The sequence below is a fragment of the Labrus mixtus genome, chromosome 3, assembly GCF_963584025.1.
Source record: "Labrus mixtus chromosome 3, fLabMix1.1, whole genome shotgun sequence".
Lineage (NCBI taxonomy): Eukaryota > Metazoa > Chordata > Actinopteri > Labriformes > Labridae > Labrus > Labrus mixtus.
The window spans coordinates 32305445-32328709 of NC_083614.1; the positions used below are offsets into that span (position 1 = coordinate 32305445).

Here is a 23265-nt window from a genome sequence, read left to right on the forward strand (position 1 = left end):
TTATTTATAAGTTTCAATTTCAAGACACTGTACATTTGTTAAAAAGACAGAAGGATCAGAACAGTAAGGACAGACTAAGAGACATTACAACATTACACACAAATCATAAATAAAACAACATAAAGGTGCAGCTACAGATAAACAGAACACACATCACAATCATAGATTAAAAGCTTGTTTGGAGAGGTGAGTTTTGATCAGTGATTTGAATGTAGAAGGGTCAGTGCAGTGTTGAATGTGTGTAGGGAGTGAGTTTCCAGAGGGAGGGGGGCAGCTATGGCTCTGTCCCCCCGGGTTCGTCGCTTGGTTCTAAGTGGGGGAGACAGGAGGTTGGCTTTTAAAGAATGGAGGCTGCGTACAGGAGTGTGAGGGTGAAGGGGAGTGAAGTTTTTGTCAATCACAGTGCCCAGGTACTTGTAACACTCAACATTCTCCACAGGTGTACCTTTGATCATAGGCGGGAAGGTTGAGTGGGAGATTTTCTGAAAATCAATGACCATCTCTTTTGTTTTTTTGACATTGATCTTTAAGAAGTGGTGGTCGCACCACTCCACAAAGTCCTTCACAACAGGCCCATGATCGACCTCTCCATCTTGGAGCAGACTGATTAGAACAGTATCGTCCGCAAACTTCAGGAGATGCCTGTTGTCATAGGTGCTCCTACAGTCGTTTGTATATAAAATATACAATAAAGGGGACAGGACACACCCCTGTGGTGAGCCTGTGGATGACAGCCGCTTCTCGGATAGGGCACCATTCGCCCTGACTGACTGAGGCCTGCAAGTTAAAAAGTCCAAGATCCATTTCACCAACCCAGCATCAAGGTTAAAATGGGACAGCAGTTTCTTTGCTAAAATGTGGGGTTGGATTGTATTAAAAGCTGAGGAGAAATCTACAAATAAAAGCCTCGCATGTGTTTTTGTACCCTCAAGATGTTTATATAAATAGTTAAATAGAGTAATAGTGGCATCATCCACACCTCTGTTTGCCTGATATGCAAATTGCATCGGGTCAAGCAGGCCCTGAACATGATTGGTCAGAACTCCTTTGACCAATTGTTCAAAAGTCTTCATTACTACTGAAGTCAGAGCCACAGGCCTCAGGTCATTTAGCTCTTTGGGAGATTTGTTCTTAGCCACAGGTACAACAATAGAATCCTTCCACAGCTTGGGGACCTTGTGCACAGTAAGTGACAAGTTGAAAAGATCTGTAAAAACATCACATAACTGATCTGCACATACTTCAAGAAATTTGCCAGTGATCATACCTGGTCCGGGACGAGCAGTGAGATATAAATCAGGTTGTTTCTGGTCGATTATACACTGACGACATTAGAAAACAGACGAATAAAGACAGACCACTACTGCTAGTCGAAACTCGCGCAGCGCCATAGACTGAATGATCAGTCTGCTGGTTCTGGTCCGGAGGCTTCTGAAGCGCCTACCGGAGGGCAGGAGGGTAAACAGACTGTGGGCAGGGTGGGAGGAGTCTTTAAGGATGCTGTGAGCTCGCCGCAGACAGCGTTTTCTTTGGACTTCCTCAATGGCAGGAAGTGGACACCTTGTGATACGCTGGGCGGTTTTTACCACCCGCTGTAGCGCCTTACGGTCTGTGACAGAGCAGTTTCCGTACCAGACTGTGACACTACTGGTCAGGATGCTCTCGATCACACAGCGGTAGAAGTTCATCAGTACAGCTGAAGACAGGTGGTGTCTCTTCAGTGTCCTCAGGAAAAAGAGGCGTTGATGAGCCTTCTTAACCAGACTGGAGGTGTTAGTGTTAGATGAATTAACAGCCCCAAGAGCCTTTTTCCAGAAATCCTCAGAAAGGTTGGTTTGTAATTCGATTTCCCAATCAGCCTTGATCTTATTTACCGCAGACTCGTTAGTTGTGAACAGGAGGTCATAAAGGTAGGAAACCTGACCTTTGGGCAAGACTCTTGCCTTGAGTGCCAGATCAATGCCACTGGGGTTTGGAACTTGAGGGAATGCCGGTGAGTGGGTCCTAGCAAAATCACGGAGCTGAAAATATCAAAAAAAGTCGGAGCTATTTAAATTGAATGCAGAACGTAATTGTTCGAAACTGGCAAAAACATCATTAATGTACAAGTCACCCAGACAGCGCAGGCCATTCCTCTCCAAAGATGTAAATCGTGGGTCAATCATAGCTGGTATAAAAAGGTGATTATTACAGATGAGCATTGCTTTAGAGAGGGAAAGCCACCCAAAGTGTCGTCTAATTTGTGACCATACAATGTGTAGAATTTTAACTGCAGTACTCATTTTAAACACTAGGTGTCTGAGTTACATATTGCTCCTTTAAAACATCTTTTCTTCATGGGAGATGAACAGTAAACATCCAAACATAGCACACTTCAAAGCAAAAAAAACTAGCTGCTGATGTGTTTAAATGTTTGTTTTTTTATTCTCCATCAGTGCTGCTCAGAGTCAAACCACACTGGAGTCCCTGAAGTGCCACTTCACCTGGGACCTGGACCGCAGCAGGCCGAAACTTTTACGTCTCACAGACAAGATGGAGGACTTCAGCACAGAGGAGGGAAATAAATGGCTGGGCCACAGTTACAACCTGTGGGGGTTCATTCAGTATAAACTGGGGTTAAATGAAGAGGCTAAGAGTTTGTTCCAGAAGGCTGCAGAGACCCTCAACAAGCTGAGAGATGCAGATGAGGGTCCTTGGTTAGTGGTGAACTACGGGAACCTGGCCTGGCTGCATCACCACATGGGAGATCTAGAGGAGAGTCAGGCTTACCTGTCAAAGGTTGATACCCTGATGGAAAAATACCCATCTCCATCCCAGGACGACCTCCATGCAGAGATCTACGCTGAAAAGGCCTGGACCCTGATGTTCTTAGGAGAGGATAAGAAGCTGGTTGTTGATTACTTTGAGAAAGCTGCCAGGATGCAGCCGGACATGGTGGAGTGGAACACCAGCTATGTCATATGGTTAAAGAACGCCCAAAACTTCAGTGACCCAAGGCTGGAACCTGACCTGTTGAGACATGAGATGAGACAAGCCAAGGAACGGGATCCAGAGAACTTGCACCTCGCTGCGCTCTACCTTGAACAACGGGCTAATGAAGGAGAAAACATTCGAGATGAAGTCTGTGAGTTGGCTGGAAATGTGAGCACTCTGTGCTGCAGTGGCAGTGGCATGTGGGCCTTACTAAACCTTTACATAGACCACATATCTGTTGATGACGCCATTGATTTGGCAGAGAAAGTTCTGAAAGAACATCCAGATGTGCATTATCTGAAGAGATGTGTTGCGTTCTGCTACAGATCGAGGATCGTTTATAAAAGCAGAAATTACCCTGATCCAGAACAAAGCATGATGGACAGAGCAATCGCTCTCCACGAGGAGCTGATCTCTCTTTACCCTCACTCTTCACTCAAAAAGGAAACAGACCTCGCAATTATCTATGCAAAGTCACGTCACAGCAAGGCCAAAGCTGAGCAGATATTTCAGAAACTGCTCAAAAATGAACCAGCAGAACCTGAAGACAAACAGATGCTTTACAGCATATATGCAGATCATTTATACTTTAATCAAAAAGAGCACCACGGGTCGACACAGTATCACATGAAGGCAGCAGCAATACCAAAAAAATCCTACTTCCGTAAGAAAAGCATCGGAATCCTGGAGAAGACTATAGACAGAGGCATAATGTGCAGAGAAATAAAAGAGTTTCTCAGAAACCTGCAAGAGCCAACGCAATAAAGACAGGGAGGCAAATTTAGGGGGAACAATTTTGTCCAAGCAAAAAAAAACAACTAATTTCTACGAAGGTGTTTTGCTTTCATGTGGTAATAAAGAGCAAAAGAATCCTGAAGAAGAATGAAAAACAGGAGGGGGCCAAGTATAAAAACTAACTAAAAACTAATTTCCTGTCATTCAAAACTATTTGAAATAAATTAAAGGAAGGTTTATTTTAATTATTTTCTTAATTATTTTTTATTTTTGGGCTTTTATGCGTTTATTTAGAGATAGGACAGTGGATAGAGTTAGAAACAGTGGATAGAGTTAGAAACAGGAGAGAGAGAGAGAGAGAGAGAGAGTCGGGAACGACTTACTAATTCAGGACGGAGTTCCCTTCATGACATCACAAAGGGCAGTAGCCCCTTGCATCCAGAGTGGATTTAGAACAAGAAACTTCACACATGTTTTTGGAAGCTCTGAGACTTTTTTAAACTGAAGAAGAGGAGGAGAATATGTGACCTTTAAATCTTACACCCTAGCTCCTGGTAGGTGTGACGTCCTCTGTAAAACACGGTCGTCATGGTGAATACTTAATGAAGAAATGTGTGAATTGTGATTATCATGTATTTTGCTTCTGTTGTGTTTTTTCAATGCTGTATTTTCAGTTTTTATAATTAATGGATTTTATAAGAATGTGCTTCACTTTGGATATTTAAAGTCCTCATTGTTCATGTGAAATTTTATTTGCTGTGACCTGAAAATTATATATTAAGATGCTCCTGTTTGCTCAAGCTGTGTTTAAGCTTCAAACCAATAAATGAACAGTGTGCACACCAAGAAATCGTCTTGAAGTTGTTTGTTTCAGTGGTTTCACCTTCTTCAGTTCTAAACTATCGGGAGGACGGCGCTAGAAATTTAAGCCTCGTCAGATCATAAGCGTCCTAATTCTGCTAAAGCCTATCACACTAAACGATTTTTAAAATCTTGAAGGGGACACATTATTAAAAATCCACTTTTAGTGTTTCTGAACATATATTTGGGTAACCTGATAAACCCATCCAGTCCTTTGTTTGAGGTCTGCATAAGTCTTACAACAGAGAGAAAAATGCTCTGTTTCAAATGTGCTCTCCTTGTGATGACACAGTGGGATTCTGGTTTAAAAAATTACCCTCCCCTCCCCCCCTGGTATCTCCACCCATGGACTCCACCCCCAGCCTAGAGCAAAACTTTTGCGCAGGTCCTCCATTTTTATTCTCTCTACAGAGGAGTGATGTCTACCTGGAAAACTCAGGGGGGCTCATTGCATTTAAAGAGACACACACACCAAAACGGAGCGTTCTGAGAGAGCTCGTTTATACAGGGTCACAAACATGACATGAATAACAATGTTCACATCCAGCACAAAGATTAAATAGAAAACTAACACTCATTTCTAACATAATATATTCCTTATAATTATTAGAGTAAGTTATTTGGCAGAAATATTCTATATTGAATAGTAGCAGCGGCGTACGAGCGCCGCACGAGTGGTCGCATGTTACAGCAGCTCCAGGGTTTTTTCCTTATTTTTTCTTACTTTTTTCTAGCTTATTTTTGTTTATTACTTCCATAATCCACTACCACAAGATGGACACAACTCTTGTTGAGTTTGCACTGGTATTTCTGTTTTTTCAACCTACTGTTTACATCTTGGACCGCGGAGGTCTCGTGTAGCAGTGGCTCTATTGTTTACACCTGCGATCAGCTGTTAGCCCTCCGTAGCACTGCGAAGCTAACCGGCGAAAGACCCGATGTTCCCCGCGAGCTGAGGAGACGGAGACGGAGACGGGGTTGCCACGCCGGGGTAAAGTGAACAAGAGGAGACGTTTCAAACCCGTCCTTCCCTCGGTCATCACCGGGAATGTAAGATCTCTTCCCAATAAGATGGACGAGCTAGCGGTGCTAACCCGGCATCAGAGGGAATATGGGGAATGTAGCCTAATGCTGTTCACGGAGACCTGGCTAACGGAGCTAACACCGGACTCAAATGCTAAGCTGGATGGTTTTCAGCTGATGTGGGCTGACAGGACAAAGGAGAGCGGTAGGAGGAAGGGAGGAGGGCTGGCGGTGTTTGTGAACGATAGATGGTGTAATCCGGGGCACATCACTATCAAAGAACAACACTGCAGTAAGGACATTGAACTGCTAGCTGTTAGCATGAGACCTTACTATCTGCCGCGGGAATTCTCGCATGTTATAGCGATAGCTGCGTATGTTCCCCCCTCTGCTAATGCCAGCTCGGCGTGTGATGTCCTGCACTCATTAACAAACAGGCTGCAGACACAGCACCCACAGGCCCTCTTCCTTATTACTGGGGACTTTAATCATACCTCTCCTTCCTCTACCCTGCCCACCTTCACACAATATGTCACCTGCCACACCAGAGACAATAAAATACTGGACCTTTTCTATGCCAACACCAAGGAGGCATACACCTCATCTCCTCTCCCTCCCCTTGGAAGATCAGATCACAACCTGGTGTACCTCCTGCCTGTGTACAAAGCTCTGGTACACAGACAACCAGCTGTCACCCGCACTGTTAAAAGATGGTCCGATGAGACGGAAGAGGCTCTTAAGGACTGTTTTGAGACAACTGCGTGGGAAGTGTTCTGTGATGACCATGGGGAGAACATTGACAGTCTCACACACTGCATTACAGACTATATTAATTTCTGTGTGGATCACACCGTACCCACCAGGACTGTACGTTGTTTTGCCAACAGCAAACCGTGGATTACTCCTGAAATAAAGGTCCTCCTCAAGGACAAAAAGAGGGCTTTTAGGTCAGGAGACAAGGAGGAGATGAAGACTGTGCAGAGAGAGCTGAGGAGGAAGATCAGGGAGGGGAAACGCATCTACAGGAGGAAGATGGAGGAACAGCTGCAGCAGAAGAATGTCAGCGGAGTCTGGAAAGGCCTGAAAACCATTTCAGGTCACAAGGACTCCAACACTGAACTGGTTAGGGATCAGGAGTGGGTGAATGACCTGAACACTTTCTTTAACAGATTTGAACAGCCATCCACCCCTCCCCCTACCCATTCCACTCTGCTGCAACGACCACCGTCTGCCCCCGCTGCTGACTGCACAACCCCCACCTCACCCCCCTGCACATCACTCTCTGCTCCCCCATCATCAACCCCATCACCACCCCCACACCTTCCAGCACACAGCCCCCCTGCTCCAGCCTGTCACTCACAACAGCCCAGGTGAACAGAGAACTGAGGAAGCTGAAGGTCAGAAAGGCAGTTGGTCCGGACGGCATCAGCTCCAGGCTCCTCAAATCCTGTGCAGACCAGCTCTGTGGGGTTATGGAGCACATGTTCAACTTGAGCCTGAAACTGGGGAGAGTACCAGAGCTCTGGAAGACATCCTGCGTGGTACCGGTGCCAAAGATATCCCGCCCCAAGGACTTCAACCACGACAGGCCAGTGGCACTGACGTCACACCTGATGAAGACCTTGGAGAGGTTGGTCCTTCACCATCTGCGCCCCCTGGTGAGCTCATCAATGGACCCACTGCAGTTCGCCTATCGGCCAGGCATCGGGGTGGATGATGCTGTCATCTACCTCACGCAGACATCTCTCTCAGACCTGGAGAGGGCTGGGAGCACTGTGAGGATCATGTTCTATGATTTCTCCAGTGCTTTCAACACCATACAGCCCATGCTTCTGAGGGACAAGCTGGAACACACAGGAGTCGACCTGCACCTCACATCCTGGCTGCTGGACTATCTGACCAACCGGCCACAGTTTGTGAGGACACGGGACTGTGTGTCTGACCGGGTCATCTGCTGCACAGGGGCCCCACAGGGGGCCGTCTTGGCTCCCTTCCTTTTCACCCTGTACACTGCAGACTTCTCCCATAAGACACCTAACTGTCACCTGCAGAAGTTCTCTGATGACTCTGCCATTGTCTGCCTCATCACTGATGGGGACGAGGGGGAGTACAGAGAACTCAACCTGGACTTTGTGGACTGGTGCCAGCGGAACTGCCTCCAGATCAACGCGGGTAAAACCAAAGAGCTGGTGGTGGACTTCCGCAGGCGCAGACCCACTTCTCCCACACCGGTGAACATCCAGGGAAAGGACATTGACATAGTGGACTCTTATACAGTAAGTACCTGGGTGTTCACCTGAACAATAAGCTGGACTGGACTAATAACACACAAGCTCTCTACAAGAAAGGCCAGAGCAGACTTCATTTGCTGAGGAGACTCAGGTCCTTCGGTGTGCAGGGAGCACTCCTGAGGACTTTTTATGACTCTGTGGTGGCATCAGCCATCCTGTACGGAGTGGTCTGCTGGAGCAGCAGCACTACGGCTGCAGACAGGAACAGACTAAACAAACTGGTGAAGAAGGCCAGCTCTGTCCTGGGCTGCCCCCTGGACCCTGTTGAGGTGGTGGGAGACAGAAGGATGATGGCAAAGCTATCAACCCTGATGGAGAACGTTTCCCACCCCCTGCATGGAACTGTAACAGCTCTGGGCAGCTCCTTCAGCGGCAGGCTTCGCCACCCGCGGTGTCAGAAGGAGAGATACCGCAGGTCCTTCCTTCCTGCTGCAGTCAGACTGTTTAACCAAGCCTGCTCCCAGTAGATCACAAAACACACACACAACCGAAAAATTCACTCTGACTTTGTGCAATAATAATGTTATATTAATGTTATATTATGTTGATCAAACCACTGTGCTGTGTCTGTGTTACACTGAATATTACAGACTACACTTTTGTCAAATAGCTGATCTATTTTTTATCTTTTAAATCTATTTTTTAGTATCTATTTTTTTGTACATTCTTAATTTTTTCTTTTTATATTTAAATTGTACTGTGTTCACTTTTTGTTTGCAATCTTTGCTCTTTGCTGCTGTAACACTGTAAATTTCCCTGTTGTGGGATAAATAAAGGATTATCTTATTTTATCTTATATTCGAGTTCAACAAACACAACTGGAAGAAATTAGCTCTTTAGACAGATTAACAACTTCACATACACTTTACTGTCTGGGTTTACAAGTAGCACAGGCGCCATCTGCTGGTAAACTAAGAGTATTACAAGATGGCGTCCATAAACTGATTCATCATCATGTTGCAGAGTACAGTGAATTTATAATCTGCCGCTCTCCTCTCCGAACACACGCACGCTGGCAAACTGATCATGTATGTATGAGTATTTTATTCAGCCATTATACATATACAATCATTTTTAAACAATACAATTATATATTGTATTGTATTGTATATATACAATTGATTTGGGCTGAATCCTGGAATAAAAGGAAAACCGATGTTGAAAAACAAAAACCTCATACTCTGTCAGTGCAACAGGTTGATATTGACAGCATATGAATTTCCCCAAAACACTTGTTTTTCATTGTATATCTTGTTTTGAGTTATACATCATTCTCCTGAATGTTTATTCTGGACTCTGTGTGTGTGTGTGTGTGTGTGTGTGTGTGTGTGTGTGTGTACCCCAACTGCTTGGGGCCCCAGACCAGTAGGGGCCCCTCAGGGCTCACAAATGTAAACCAAAGCAGTGGCCCAAAATGACAGTAGGAAACCTCCCTAAGGGGGCCCCATCTGACAGCACTCACTGTTGTTGCCCTGCTAAGTGTCACATCCATTATTGCTTTGAAAACCAAAATGAGTTTCTGAAAGTCAACAAAGTAAAATGAAGAGGAATAATCCCCAAGAGACTCTAGAATTGCCACAGTGTGTGTGATGACGGAGGAATGTGGTCAGAGCCGTTGACAGCTTGGTCGGCGGTAGGTTAATGATGATTCACGCTCCGTCGATAAACACATTTTAAAGTATATTTTTAGTTGTTTAGATGAAATCAAACTGTGGTTTTCAGTTACTGATCATATTCGACTCATCCCGTATCAGTTCTGCGGAGTTTTGAATAATATTCATAAAGTTATTCATTAGTCGTGAATGTTAACGGCTAATGTACTGAATGTTAAGCTAGCGTCTCGCGCAATAGGAAACCCCGTTGTCTCTCCTAAATCACGCGTTTTTTCTTTTATCAGGGGAGATGTTTGATCCCGGCTCACAACACAATTCATCGGTTTCTGTTAATTTGTCTGTAAATACAGAGCCAGAACACACGGGGTTACATCAGCAATGCACAAACAGACCGTTATATAACGTAACTTTCTACATAGGGTTGCAAACTGGTTATACTACTGCCTAACAAGTCTGTAATACGGCAGAATGAACATCCCTGCAGACATCATTTATTACAGATTCAGCTGCATCATTACCGGTGACGTCATCATTGTCTCACGTTTAGCAGCTTTACTTTTGTCTCCAAAAAGTTTGTAACCTGACAAACCGATCTATGTAGCCATTTACCCACGACCTATAGTTGTCATGGTAACAGTTGAATAAACAAACTGGACAACGGGCTGCAGACACTCAGGCTCCATCAAAATCTGGTAATATTACTGTACCTTTTGAGTCTGCGTGGTTCCTCATCTTCTCACAGCGTCTCTGCCGGCTTCCTCACCCTTTGTTTGTCAACAAATGCACGTGGTGTCAGAGGGGGAGGCGTGACCGTTTTTATGACACTGCAGTTGCACTCAGAGACCTCCAGATGGCGCCAAAGCGCACCAAAACTGACAACATATTGAGGCTTTGATTTTTAATTTTTAAGAAAGGAAAGGAAAGTCACATAACATCCTGCTGATAAGGAAAGTGCCACGCCTCTATCATGGACATTTAAAGCTGCTACTGCACATCACGTCATCCACACTAGAGAGCTGAACCTGGAGCGACTGTAACCAGAGAGCAACTTCAAGAGGAAACATCTGAGAGGAAGAAACAGCAGAAAGATGAGGTGAGTATCTGACTTGCATACGAATGTTTACATGTTTCTAATTTATTAATTCCAAACTCTTTCCTATTTGTCTTTTTCTTCCCCTTTAGCTTCATTATTTTAGTGTTTCACACGTTTACTTTTCTCACTTTGTTGCTTTTGTGACTTTTTGTTTGTCTGGGGTAAAATAATAATAATACATTTTATTTATGAGTTTCAATTTCAAGACACTGTACATTTGTTAAAAAGACAGAAGGATCAGAACAGTAAGGACAGACTAAGAGACATTACAACATTACACACAAATCATAAATAAAACAACATAAAGGTGCAGCTACAGATAAACAGAACACACATCACAATCATAGATTAAAAGCTTGTTTGGAGAGGTGAGTTTTGATCAGTGATTTGAATGTAGAAGGGTCAGTGCAGTGTTGAATGTGTGTAGGGAGTGAGTTTCCAGAGGGAGGGGGGCAGCTATGGCTCTGTCCCCCCGGGTTCGTCGCTTGGTTCTAAGTGGGGGAGACAGGAGGTTGGCTTTTAAAGAATGGAGGCTGCGTACAGGAGTGTGAGGGTGAGCTGTGAGGTAGGAGGGGGCCTGGTGGTCTAGGGCTTTATGTGTAAGGAGAAGGATTTTGAATTGGATACGGTACAGGACAGGGACCCAGTGGAGATATGTAGGACAGGGGCGATGTGTTCACTGGATCGGGTGTGGGTGAGAAGGGGTGCAGCAGAGTCCTAGATGTTTTGGAGTTTATTAAGGACTTTGGATGATCATCTTTAGTAACAGAAGGGTATCAGGTGTATCACATTAAGCTAATATTAATAAAAACAAGTTAAAGATGGATTTTGATAAACTGTTGTCTGTCGGTGAGGTAGGATTTTAACCAGGAAAGAGCAGTGCCAGTGATGTTGAGTGAGTGTTCTAAGCTGGATAGAAGAATACTGTGGCTGATGGTGTCAGGGGCTGCAGTGAGGCCGAGGATGTTGAGGATGTTGAGGAGGTCGTTGGTGACTTTGAGGAGAGCTGTTTCTGTGCTGTGCTGGGAAGCCTGACTGGAATGGTTCAAACAGGTTATTGGAGGAGAGGTGGGATTTGATCTGGGTAGGAGACAACACGTTCCAGTATTTTTGACAGAAAGCAGAGGTTGGAGATGGGGCGGAAGTTTCACATGCTGTCGGTTTTGAGTCCAGGTTTCTTGAGGATGGGGGTGACGTCTGCCAGTTTGGGTGTTTTGGGTACTGAACAAGAGCAGAGGGAGGAGTTGATGATTGAGGTTATGAGTGGCGAGATGGCCGGGAGATCGTTTTTGACAAGACTTGATGGGATGGGGTCGAGAGTACTGGTGGAGGACTTAGTGGTGGTAAATGCTAGTGGTGATGATGGATAGCTCATTTGGGGACACAGGGGAGAACTGACACAGAGGTTGGGTGATGAGGCGGGGGGATGCGGGTAGGGATGAAGAGGGGACAGTGAGAGTGTTGAAGCTGCTGTAAATGGTGTCAGTTTTGGATTGGAATAATAAAAGAAAAGCATCGCATTTGTCAACTGTGAAGGAGGAAGAGGTGTTGTCACTGGGCTTGAAGAGTTTGTTTATTGTAGAGAAGAGAGCCTTGGGGTTGGATGAGCCTGAGTGGATTAGGTGTGAGTAATAGGTGGACCGGGCTGCGCTGAGAGCTTCTTTGTATTGTCTGAGGTAGTCAGCTGGCGTTTGTGGGATTTCATTTTATGGAGTTTGAGAGTGTATCAGGGTGCAAAGTGTGTGAATGAGAGAGTTTTAGTTTTAAGTTTAGCCAGTTGATCTAGACAGAAGGAGAGTGTGTTGTTATAGTAAGTGATGAGTTCAGAGGGAGGGGGGGGGATTTTGCTGGTTATAGAGGCTGATAAAGCTGAGGGGTCGACTGAATTTACGTTTCTGAAGGAGATTTTTTGTTTTAGCTTTGGAGAGGGAAGAGGGATGTCAATGTCCATGTTTATAACCAGATGGTTGGAGATGTTGAGGTTGAGACTTGACAGTTGATGGATTGTGTCCAGTCCAGAATGTGTCTGTTGTGAAAGTTGAGGCAGTGAAGTAGGTCCAGGAATTATTTCGCAGTCTATTTGTCATTGATGTGGAAGTCAAAATCCCCAAGGAGCAAAACAGAAGTTGAAATTGAGCAGAGTTGGGTAAGAAAGTCATAAATAACTGAAAAAAGAAGGGTTTGGTTTCGGGGGGGCGATAGATTACAGCAGTGACCAGGGGAGTAGGACCAGAGAGTTTGAAAACAATGTGTTCAAAGGAGTCAACTGCAGGGTTGGGAATGGTGCTAGTTTGAATGTTCTTCCTGTAAACAGCAGCAACACCACCACCCTGTCCATCGGGACGGGGTTTGTCGATGTATGTGTATCCTGTGTTTGTGGTTTAGTTTAGTGAGGAATAGTCCATGGCATTTTGCCAGGTTTCGGTGAGAAAAAGGGAGTCCATTATTGGTGTCGGTTATGAAGTCATGGAGAATGAGGCTTTTATTGTTGAGAGAGCGAGTATTCAAAGGCCAGTTTGAGGTGATGATGTGGTCTTTTTGAGTGTGCAGGGTGAGGGATGATTTTAATTTGTGTTTCCTTTTAAGTAATCATCATTACGACTGATTTTTCTGGGGGGTTTTATTGAAGAGGTGGAATGTGTAATGGAAAATGTATTGTGCTCATGTGTTAAAATAAAACTGCGACAGTTGCTGAAATATCGCTGTTCAGATCGCACCAAGCCCATATCCTGTTTACCAGAGGCCTCTGCGTAAACCTCTGCACAGGAAGTATATGGTAAGAACAAACAACCCCACAAGTGCTCATGATGGATAGGCTGGATCTTTTTACCTGCTTTTTGTAACATAACAATAAGTAAGGTCTTTTACCTGCTCTTTTGTAACATAACAATGAGTAAGGTCTTTTACCTGCTCTTTTGTAATGTTAACAGACAATGAGTAAGGTATTTTATCTGCTTCTTGTAAAGTGTCTCGAGATAACACTTGTTATGAGTTGACGCTATACAAATAAAAGTTGATTGATTGATTGATGGTTCAATAGAAGTCGGACGTTGTGTAAAATGATAAGATAAAAATTTATGAATTGAAAATAACACAGACAACTGTTGAAACTGAGACATTTCAATGTTTTTTGGAAAAGTATGATGTGCCCATTTTATATTTTATGCCAGTAACACATTTAAAAAAAGTTGTGACAGGGTCATGTTTACCACTCTGCAGTAGGCCTGTCCCCCCAACGGATTTACATCGTCGACTAATCGTCAAATGTTTTGTAGTTGTTTTTGCAACATAAGAGATTAACCACGTCATTAAACTGTTTGTCTTCTAGACTTGGAATAACAATTTATTCTATGATGACTTGTTTAATTGTTTCTCTCACTTAGGCAAAACAATGGACACCCACCTCTCCCACTGGAAATTGTACAAAAGGGCAGAGGGGAGGGGGCAAAACGGATACATAATACTAACCAAAGAATCAATCAATCAGTCAATCAATTTTTATTTGTATAGCGTCAACTCATAACAAGTGTTATCTCGAGACACTTTACAAAAAGCAGGTAAAATACCTTACTCTTTGTCTTTTAACATTACAAAAGAGCAGGTAAAAAGACCTTACTTATTGCTATGTTACAAAGATCCGGCCTATCCATCATGAGCACTTTAGCAAAGCAGCAAAAGTTACAGTAGTAAGAAAAAACTGTCTTATTAAAAGGCAGAAATCTTTGGCCGGATCCCCGGCTCATGACGAAACAGCCTTCACAGGCCTAGACTGCTTGGAAGGGGATAGGGGGAGAGATGGGATAAGATGCAGGAAGAGGGATAGGGAGCAAGGGGGTGGGGGGAGGCAAGCCGTCCATCAACAATCCGGTGGGGAGGGGGGTTGTTCTGGCAGGCCGTCCATCAACAATCCGGTGGGGGGGAGGGTTGTTCTGGCAGGCCGTCAACCAACGATCTCGAGGAGCCTAAGAGAGCTCAAGAGCTCCCAGGAAAGTAGGTGGTTAGTGACTGAGATTTACAGATAGTCAGCGTTTGAGTGGCTCCCCTCAGGACGCCAGCTTCGCTGTCCCTGCTGCAGGACACAGAGGAGAAGAGCAACCTTTGTTCCCAGGGCTGTCCAGCTCCTCAACTCCTAACCCCCCAACAGACACCAACACCTCTCACCCAATGCAGACTCTCAGCCGTGAACTTTGCTTTTTTACTTCCTTTATATTTGCCGTGCACCTTAACTGCCTCTGCTTTATCTGGTCTCATGCATTACATCACTTTATTCTATCCATCTTATATCAGTATTCATACAGTTCTGGTTAATTTATTCCTGTTGTTCTTATCCATCAGCGCACTACGGTCACTTTATTTATCTCATTTTTACCTTACAGTTATATTGTATATATTAGTTCTGTTGTTCCATTATTATTCACCATGCACCTTAATAACTTATCATCTAGTATTTGCCTACTTGCACATAGCTCTGTATATATATATTTATTTCTCGTTTACTGCACATAGGTCTGTTTACATCTGTTAGTCCGATCACTGTCCACTTATATCTACTGTTTTATATTTTGTATTTTTAAGTTAAGTTTAAGTTGTATTTAAATTGACACTTTATATTTAGGTTAAAATGTTTTGTTTACTTGCACTGTTGTTAATTCATTGCTCTGTGTGCCTTTGAATTGCCCCCCGGGGACAAATAAAGTTTTTTGAATTCGAATTTGAATTGAATTTGAATTCATCTCGACACAGCCAGGTTTCAGTCAAACAAAGTAAATCAATATGCTGATCTGATATCAGATCATTCACTAAACGAGATTTGGATGCTAAGGACTAATGTTCAAAAGTCTGCAGTGAATATTCTGATTTTTTTGCAAAATCGTATTCGTAGTTTTGATTCTAATGAGATTTTGACGATTTACGCCTTTTTTTTCTACGTTTGGATGACTTATAAAAACACAGTACCTGTAGTATAACTACAGTTCGAATTACAGCTATAGTGACTGGGAGAGAGATCTAAGGGAGGCGCAGAGAAGCGTTTAAGACTGCAGCTCTGCCTCCTGGTCTGAACTCTGTGTTGTTGTCAAGAAAGAAGGGGCTGCAGACTACAAAATAAGACAAAACAGACAATTGCCAGGTAATTTTGTGTAATTATGAAAACATAAACGGTCATGCACCAGCATATTTGACCCTGTTACTCAAACGGCCCAGTGTGTGCAGGTCAGACCACAACAGCAGTCACAATCTACCCATCTGTCAGACCACCGACAAACAAACAACACCTTTTAACCGTTTGAAGGTTTACTGAACTCTCCTGATCATAATAATCCATCAAACTGAGTCCCAACAGTTTACATCCAATAAAAGATTTAATCCAAACACATTAGATCCACATTAGGTGCCAAGTGTACCAATCCGACCCTGAAGGTTGGAGCGAGACAAACCGCAGTCCGTTGATTGGTTAAAAGAACCGTCACTTTCCGTCTGACAGCAGTAATAAAGGACAAACAGAAAACACGGCAAGATTAAATATCCTGCAGATTTCGAGAGTTATTTCAATGCTGTTTTGGATTTTCGGCCCCCATGGGCGACCTTGGAGGTGCAGACCTCTGACCGGACCGCTAGGTGGAAATGAGGCTTTTGACTTATGAGCCATTCTGTTGTCACTGTGCAGAATGTGGTTTGACATTATGCTGCTGCAATAAACAAGGCCTTCCCAGAAAAGAGGTTTTCTATTTGGTAGCATATGTTGCTCCAAAACCTGTATGTATGGTTCAGCATTAATGGAGCCTTGACAGATGTGCAGTTTACCCATGCACCCCCATACCATCACAGGTGCTGTTTTTTTTTTTTATCTGAGCGCTGATAACAAGCCAGATGGTCCCTCTCCTCTTTAGCCCCGGAGGATGCAGCGTCCATTTTTTCTAAAAAGATTTCAAATTGTCAGACCTCAGGACAGTGTTCCACTTCGACTTAGTCCATTTTAAACGACCTCAGGCCCAAGGAGAGCCAGCAATGTTTCTGGATCTGGTTTATATACAGCTTGCGCTTTGCATGGTGTCACAATTGAAAAACAAGGAGGTGTGGACCCAAATGCAGAATTAACTAAACTATTTATTTTAACAAAAAGCCAAACAAAAACTTACTTCAACAAGTTCAACAAAAACACAGGGCTCAAAAACAGGGAGCCACCGGTACACTGACATAACATTCGCACCGACAAACACATCCAACGAACTGCCACAGAAGGGAAGAAACACAGAGACTAAATAGACATGGGGTAATCAGACACAGGTGAGACTAATGACACAGGTGAAGACAATCAGGGCAAACACACTGGGAAACACACAGAGGCAGGAATACAAGAAACACTGAGGACAACTACAAACTAAATCATGAAACACTAAAGACACACAGAACTCAAGAAATCTAACAAAACACACTAGAACACAGAGATACACGAGGATAATAAATGACAAAATAAAACAGAAAACACTGAAGACAAAACTAGGAAACACACAAGGGAAAAACCAGCAACACTGGGATAAAACACGGAAACTCAAATACAAAACCAAATCATGACACATGGTTAGGGTCGCCACCCGTCCCTTAAAATACGGAATCGTCCCGTATTTTACACTTTGATATTGCGTCCCGTTTTGAATCAATACGAGACACGGTTTGTCCCGTATTTCCAAGATGCCTTGAACTCAGCATCATTCAGCCCGATTCAGCCGGCTAGTTCCCGCCTCCTCGGAGCGTCCGTTGGTTTGTTTGGTTCTTTTTTGGCATAAGCAATGAGAGCTCGTCAGTGATTGTGTGAGAGAAAGTCATAGGAGTCAGAAGGAAACATGTCTGCAGGGCTGTATCCGAATTGCCAAGTACATACTCAATCTTTCAGTAGGCAGTAGGCAGTATGCAGTACGTACTATCCGTGCTGCATACTGTTAGTACCTTCTATTCAGTATGCACACACAGTAGGCAGATATTTGTTCCTACTTCGTCTGATTCATTCAGTATGGAAGTGACGTCATTTACGTTTCCCGAACCGGCCGCATTCACCCGTTTTTTTGTTCGTTTTTTTTTGTTTATCTTTATTCAAGAAGAGTAATGCTCATATACAGTCAGGTAAACAAAAAACAATATCACAATGTAAATCAAGTAAAAGGCAGATTAAATAACTAAATAACACACAGTACATAAAGAACAAATGAAAGACAGTAATATACAGAATATAAAATAAACCAATAAAGATGCATTTAAATAGTGACATCATTATTTAAATAGAGGGAGAAAGGTTTTATAATAATGCAGATATTTGTTATATTTTCTGTTGTTAATTAAAAGTAGTGATTTCAGTCGGGACTTTAACTCTAGATTAAATATTTATTCAATTAATCCACGCTCGTTTGTTTTGATTTACGTTTAATTTCGCACAGCATTGTGGGAGTTAGTATACAATTCATTTCCTGAAAGCACGCATCCGATCCATACTGCATGAAACCCGGAAGTTAGTATCCATACTGAAATGTTCAGTATACTGCGTGGACCTCAAAAATGCCTACTGAATGACCACGAAAGTTCAGTATACTGAATTAATATAATGTAAAGGAAACTATTGTAGGCCTACTTAATATATTTTCTCCCATGTTTATAGATAGGTTATTCCAGTATAGTTTGGATAGTGTGAATATTTTTCGGTACAAAAAAAAAAAGATGACATTTATTTTAGCCAAATCTGTATTCACAGTATGACCTGGGCGAGATATCATCAATACAACATCAATATATCGACAGTAGACACTTAATTAATACAATAAGAAAATAGTTCAAAACCATATTAATAGTATCATTCATGATTTCATGAGAAAACAACAAAAACGAAAGACAGAAGGACAGAATGAATGAATGAAAATACTATTAAATTCTTACTGTTTATTTAATTAAAAACCTGTCATCCTCCTCTCTATGTTACAGCAGTGTCAAAAGCACTTCAATAATACTCTGTTAATGAATTAATGTTAAGTTAATAACTTTATTTGAACTTTAAGTTAAGTTGTAAATTAAATAGCTAGTAGTAATCATCTGCTGAAGTCGTGTTAGGTGCATTTCATTGTGCATACATTACTGTATCTGCCTTTACACTGAAGTTTTGCGTTTTTGTAAATTATTTCAGAAAAAAAAGCGTTAATTAATAATTATAATTTAAGTATGACTCTTATTACTTCATTAAAACCACGTTTTACAACTGGTGCCCCACCCCACTGTTGGGCCAGTGGTGGTCAGGCCCCTACTGAGTTGCACCCCGCTGCTGGGTGTCCCTTATTTTCCTGCTTGGAAGGTGGCAACCCTACACATGGTAGGGTTTCAGCTAACATTGTGAATCCAGAGATGAGCTGTGTTCACAGACTATGTCTCCTGGAAGTGTTCCTGAGCCCATGCAGTGATGTCCACCAAATAATTTAGTCTGTTTTTTATTTATCTGAGAAGTTTACTTAATTATCTGACTATATAATAGGGTAATAAAGGTGATTGACAGCTCAGGTTTAGAAGAGTAGAGGAGACACGGCGAGACGAGACATAACGAACAAGAACACAAGAGTCAAAACTAGCTGCTGATGTGTTTAAATGTTTGTTTTTTATTCTCCATCAGTGCTGCTCAGAGTCAAACCACACTGGAGTCCCTGCAGTGCCACTTCACCTGGAACCTGGACCGCAGCAGGCCGAAACTTTTACGTCTCACAGACAAGATGGAGGACTTCAGCACAGAGGAGGGAAATCAATGGCTGGGCCACATTTACAACCTGTGGGGGATCATTCAGTATAAACTGGGGTTAAATGAAGAGGCTAAGAGTTTGTTCCAGAAGGCTGCAGAGACCCTCAACAAGCTGAGAGATGCAGATGAGGGTCCTTGGTTAGTGGTGAACTACGGGAACCTGGCCTGGCTGCACCACCACATGGGAGATCAAGAGGAGAGTCAGGCTTACCTGTCAAAGGTTGATGCCCTGATGGAAAAATACCCATCTCCATCCCAGGACGACCTCCATCCAGAGATCTACGCTGAAAAGGCCTGGACCCTGATGTTCTTCGGAGAGGACATGAATCTGGTTGTTGATTACTACGAGAAAGCTGCCAGGATGCAGCCGGACATGGTGGATTGGAACACCAGCTATGTCATATGGTTAAAGAATGCCCAAAACTTCAGTGACCCAAGGCTGGACCCTGACCTGTTGGAGAAAATGAGACAAGCCAAGGAACGGGATCCAGAGAACTTGCACCTCGCTGCGCTCTACCTTGAACAACGGGCTAATGAAGGAGAAAACATTCGAGATGAAGTCTGTGAGTTGGCTGGAAATGTGAGCACTCTGTGCTGCAGTGGCAGTGGCATGTGGGCCTTACTAAACCTTTACGTAGACCACATATCAGTTGATGAGGCCATTGATTTGGCAGAGAAAGTTCAGAAAGAACATCCAGATGTGCGTTATCTGAAGAGATTTGTTGCACTCTGCTACAGATGGAGGATCGTTTATAAAAGCAGTAGTTCCCCAGAACAAAGCACGGTGGACAGAGCAATCGCTCTCCACGAGGAGCTGCTCTCTCTTTACCCTCACTCTTCACTCAAAAAGGAAACAGACCTCGCAACTATCTATGCAAAGTCACATCACAGCAAGGCCAAAGCTGAGCAGATATTTCAGAAACTGCTCAAAAATGAACCAGCAGAACCTGAAGACAAACAGATGCTTTACAGCATATATGCAGATCATTTATACTTTAATCAAAATGACTCCCACGGGTCGACACAGTATCACATGAAGGCAGCAGCAATACCAGAAATATCTTCCTTCCGTAAGAAAAGCATCAGAATGCTGGAGAAGACTATAGATAGAGGCATAATGTGCAGAGAAATAGAGGAGTTTCTCAGAAACCTGCAAGAGCCAACGCAGTAAAGACAGGGAGGCAAATTTAGGGGGAACAATTTTGTCCAAGCAAAAAAAAAAACAACATCTAATTTCTACAAAGGTGTTTTGCTTTCATGTGGTAATAAAGAGCAACAGAAGAAGAATGAAAAAACAGGAGGGGGGCCAATTCTTCCAGGGCATCCAAAAAATAAGGATAAAAACTAACTAAAAACTAATTTCTTGTTATTCAAAACTATTTGAAATAAATTAAAGGAAGGTTTATTTTTAATATTTTCTTAATTATTTTTATTTTGGGGCTTTTATTCGTGTATTTAGAGATAGGACAGTGGATAGAGTTAGAAACCAGAGAGAGAGAGAGAGAGAGAGTTGGGAACGACTTACTAATTCAGGACGGAGTTCCCTTCATGACATCACAAAGGGCAGTAGCCCCTCCCCCAGGTGGGTGACACTCCCACAGCTAGGTGTTTGTTCTGCCCTCTGAGTCTGCCTTCTCACCGTAAACAATAGGACATGGAGAGAGAAAGACCGAGTACACCCAAGCCCTTCCAGAGAGGGGGCGTGGTCAGACACAGCTCATTTGCATATTTAAAGGTATAGACACAGAAACAGCCTGTTCTGAGCAGGGCTGAAATAGAGGGGTTTATAGGCATGATCAAATACAGGATCAGAGTGGATTTAGAACAAGAAACTTCACACACATGTTTTGAGGAGCTCTGAGACTCATTTAAACTGTAGAAGAGGAGGAGGATATGTGACCTTTAATTCTTACACCCTAGCTCCTGGTAGGTGTGACGTCCTCTGTAAAACACGGTCGTCATGGTGAATACTTAATGAAGAAATGTGTGAATTGTGATTATCATGTATTTTGCTTCTGTTGTGTTTTTTCAATGCTGTATTTTCAGTGTTTAGAATTAATGGATTTTATAAGAATGTGCTTCACTTTGGATATTTAAAGTCCTCATTGTTCATGTGAAAATTTATTTGCTGTGACCTGAAAATTATATATTAAGATGCTCCTGTTTGCTCAAGCTGTGTTTAAGCTTTATACCAATAAATGAACAGTGTGCACACCAAGAAATCGTCTTGAAGTTGTTTGTTTCAGTGGTTTCACCTTCTTCAGTTCTAAACTATCGGGAGGACGGAGCTAGAAATTCAAGCCTCGTCGGATCATAAGCGTCCTAATTCTGCTAAAGCCTATCACACTAAATTATTTTTAAAATCCTGAAGGGGACATATTATGAAAAATCCACTTCTTCAGTGTTTTTGAACATATATTTGGGTAACCTGATAAACCCATCCAGTCCTTTGTTTGAGGTCTGCATAAGTCTTACAACACAGAGAAAAATGCTCAGTTTCAAATGTGCTCTCCTTGTGATGTCACAGTGGGATTCTGGTTTTAAAAAATCCCCTCCCCTCCCCCCTGGTATCTCCACCCATGGGCTCCACCCCCAGCCTAGAACAAAACTTTTGCGCAGATCCGCCATTTTTATTCTCTCTACAGAGGAGTGATGTCTACTAGGAAAACTCAGGGGGGCTCATTGCATTTAAAGAGACACACACACCAAAACGGAGCGTTCTGAGAGAGCTGGTTTATACAGGGTCACAAACATGACATGAATAACAATGTTCACATCCAGCACAAAGATTAAATAGAAAACTAACACTCATTTCTAACATAATATATTCCTTATAATTATTAGAGTAAGTTATTTGGCAGAAATATTCGAGTTCAACAAACATAACTGGAAGAAATTAGCTCTTTAGACAGCTTAACAACTTCACATACACTTTACTGTCTGGGTTTACAAGTAGCACAGGCGCCATCTGCTGGTAAACTAAGAGTATTACAAGATGGCGTCCATAAACTGATTCATCATCATGTTGCAGAGTACGGTGAATTTATAATCTGCCGCTCTCCTTTCCGAACACACGCACGCTGGCAAACTGATCATTTATTTTATTTATTTATTTATTTATTTGTTTGGGATAGTGCATATGAATGAACAGCTGTAACAATTACAGCTGTAAAAATGCCAGATTATAGCAGAAGTGCTAGTTTCCATCTGTTGTCCCTAGGCAGGTAAGAGAGAAAGACAAATTACAAATAAAATACAAATGAAATACAAAGGCACAAGTGACACAAGACAATAATAGAGGTTAAAGGTTAAAAGTGGTCACAGACTTGGTTTTCTTTTATCCACTGTTTGAGGTGTGTTTTGAAGGATGCATATGTTTGTGAGTCTCTTATTGTGAGTGGGAGAATATTCCAATATTTAGTTCCTTTGACTGACAGAACAGTTTGTCTGAATGTAGTGCGTCTGTATGGGACCTCACAGTCTCCTCGGGCTGTGGCCCTGGTGCCGATCCCACTGGCAGATTTCAGCTTTATAAAGTCCTTCAAAGGAGGAGGAGCAAGTCTGTGCAAAATTTTATATATAAAACATGCATTTTTAAAATGAACAAAATTATGGAAATTTAGTAAATTATGTTTATCTAAAAGAGTGCAATGGTGAAACGAAAATGGCTTTTTGTCAAAGATTTTTATGGCCTTTTTAAAAAGAGATTGTATTGGTTTAAGTGTTGTGCCAGCAGAAAGTGACCGTGTGGTTATACAGTATTCAATATGTGAAAAAATCATCAAGTGTAAAACCATTCGAGCAGCATTTATATTCATAAAGGATCTTACCTGTCTAAAATTGTTTATATTAAAATTTACCGTCTTTGTTAATTGTTTGATGTGTTTTTTAAATGTTAATGTTGGGTCC

The 23265-nt window shown here is 42.6% G+C and overlaps 2 protein-coding genes across 2 annotated transcripts in view; both read left to right on the plus strand.

Annotated features, from left to right (window-relative positions):
- The first annotated feature begins 369 nt into the window (after positions 1 to 369).
- On the plus strand, positions 370 to 21578 carry LOC132971859 (interferon-induced protein with tetratricopeptide repeats 1B-like). Its single transcript, XM_061034627.1, has 2 exons — positions 370 to 4031; positions 20851 to 21578. Exon 1 carries the CDS (start codon positions 2410 to 2412, stop codon positions 3736 to 3738), a length of 1329 nt encoding a protein of 442 aa, XP_060890610.1. The 5' UTR covers positions 370 to 2409; the 3' UTR covers positions 3739 to 4031; positions 20851 to 21578.
- LOC132971836 (interferon-induced protein with tetratricopeptide repeats 1-like) overlaps positions 10231 to 23265 on the plus strand; it is a 41228-nt gene continuing 28193 nt past the window's right edge. The window contains exons 1-2 of the mRNA XM_061034611.1: positions 10231 to 10589; positions 19234 to 20600. Coding sequence (XP_060890594.1) covers positions 10585 to 10589; positions 19234 to 20527 — 1299 coding nt within the window. The 5' untranslated portion in view covers positions 10231 to 10584 and the 3' untranslated portion in view covers positions 20528 to 20600. The remainder of the gene's footprint in view (positions 10590 to 19233; positions 20601 to 23265) is intronic.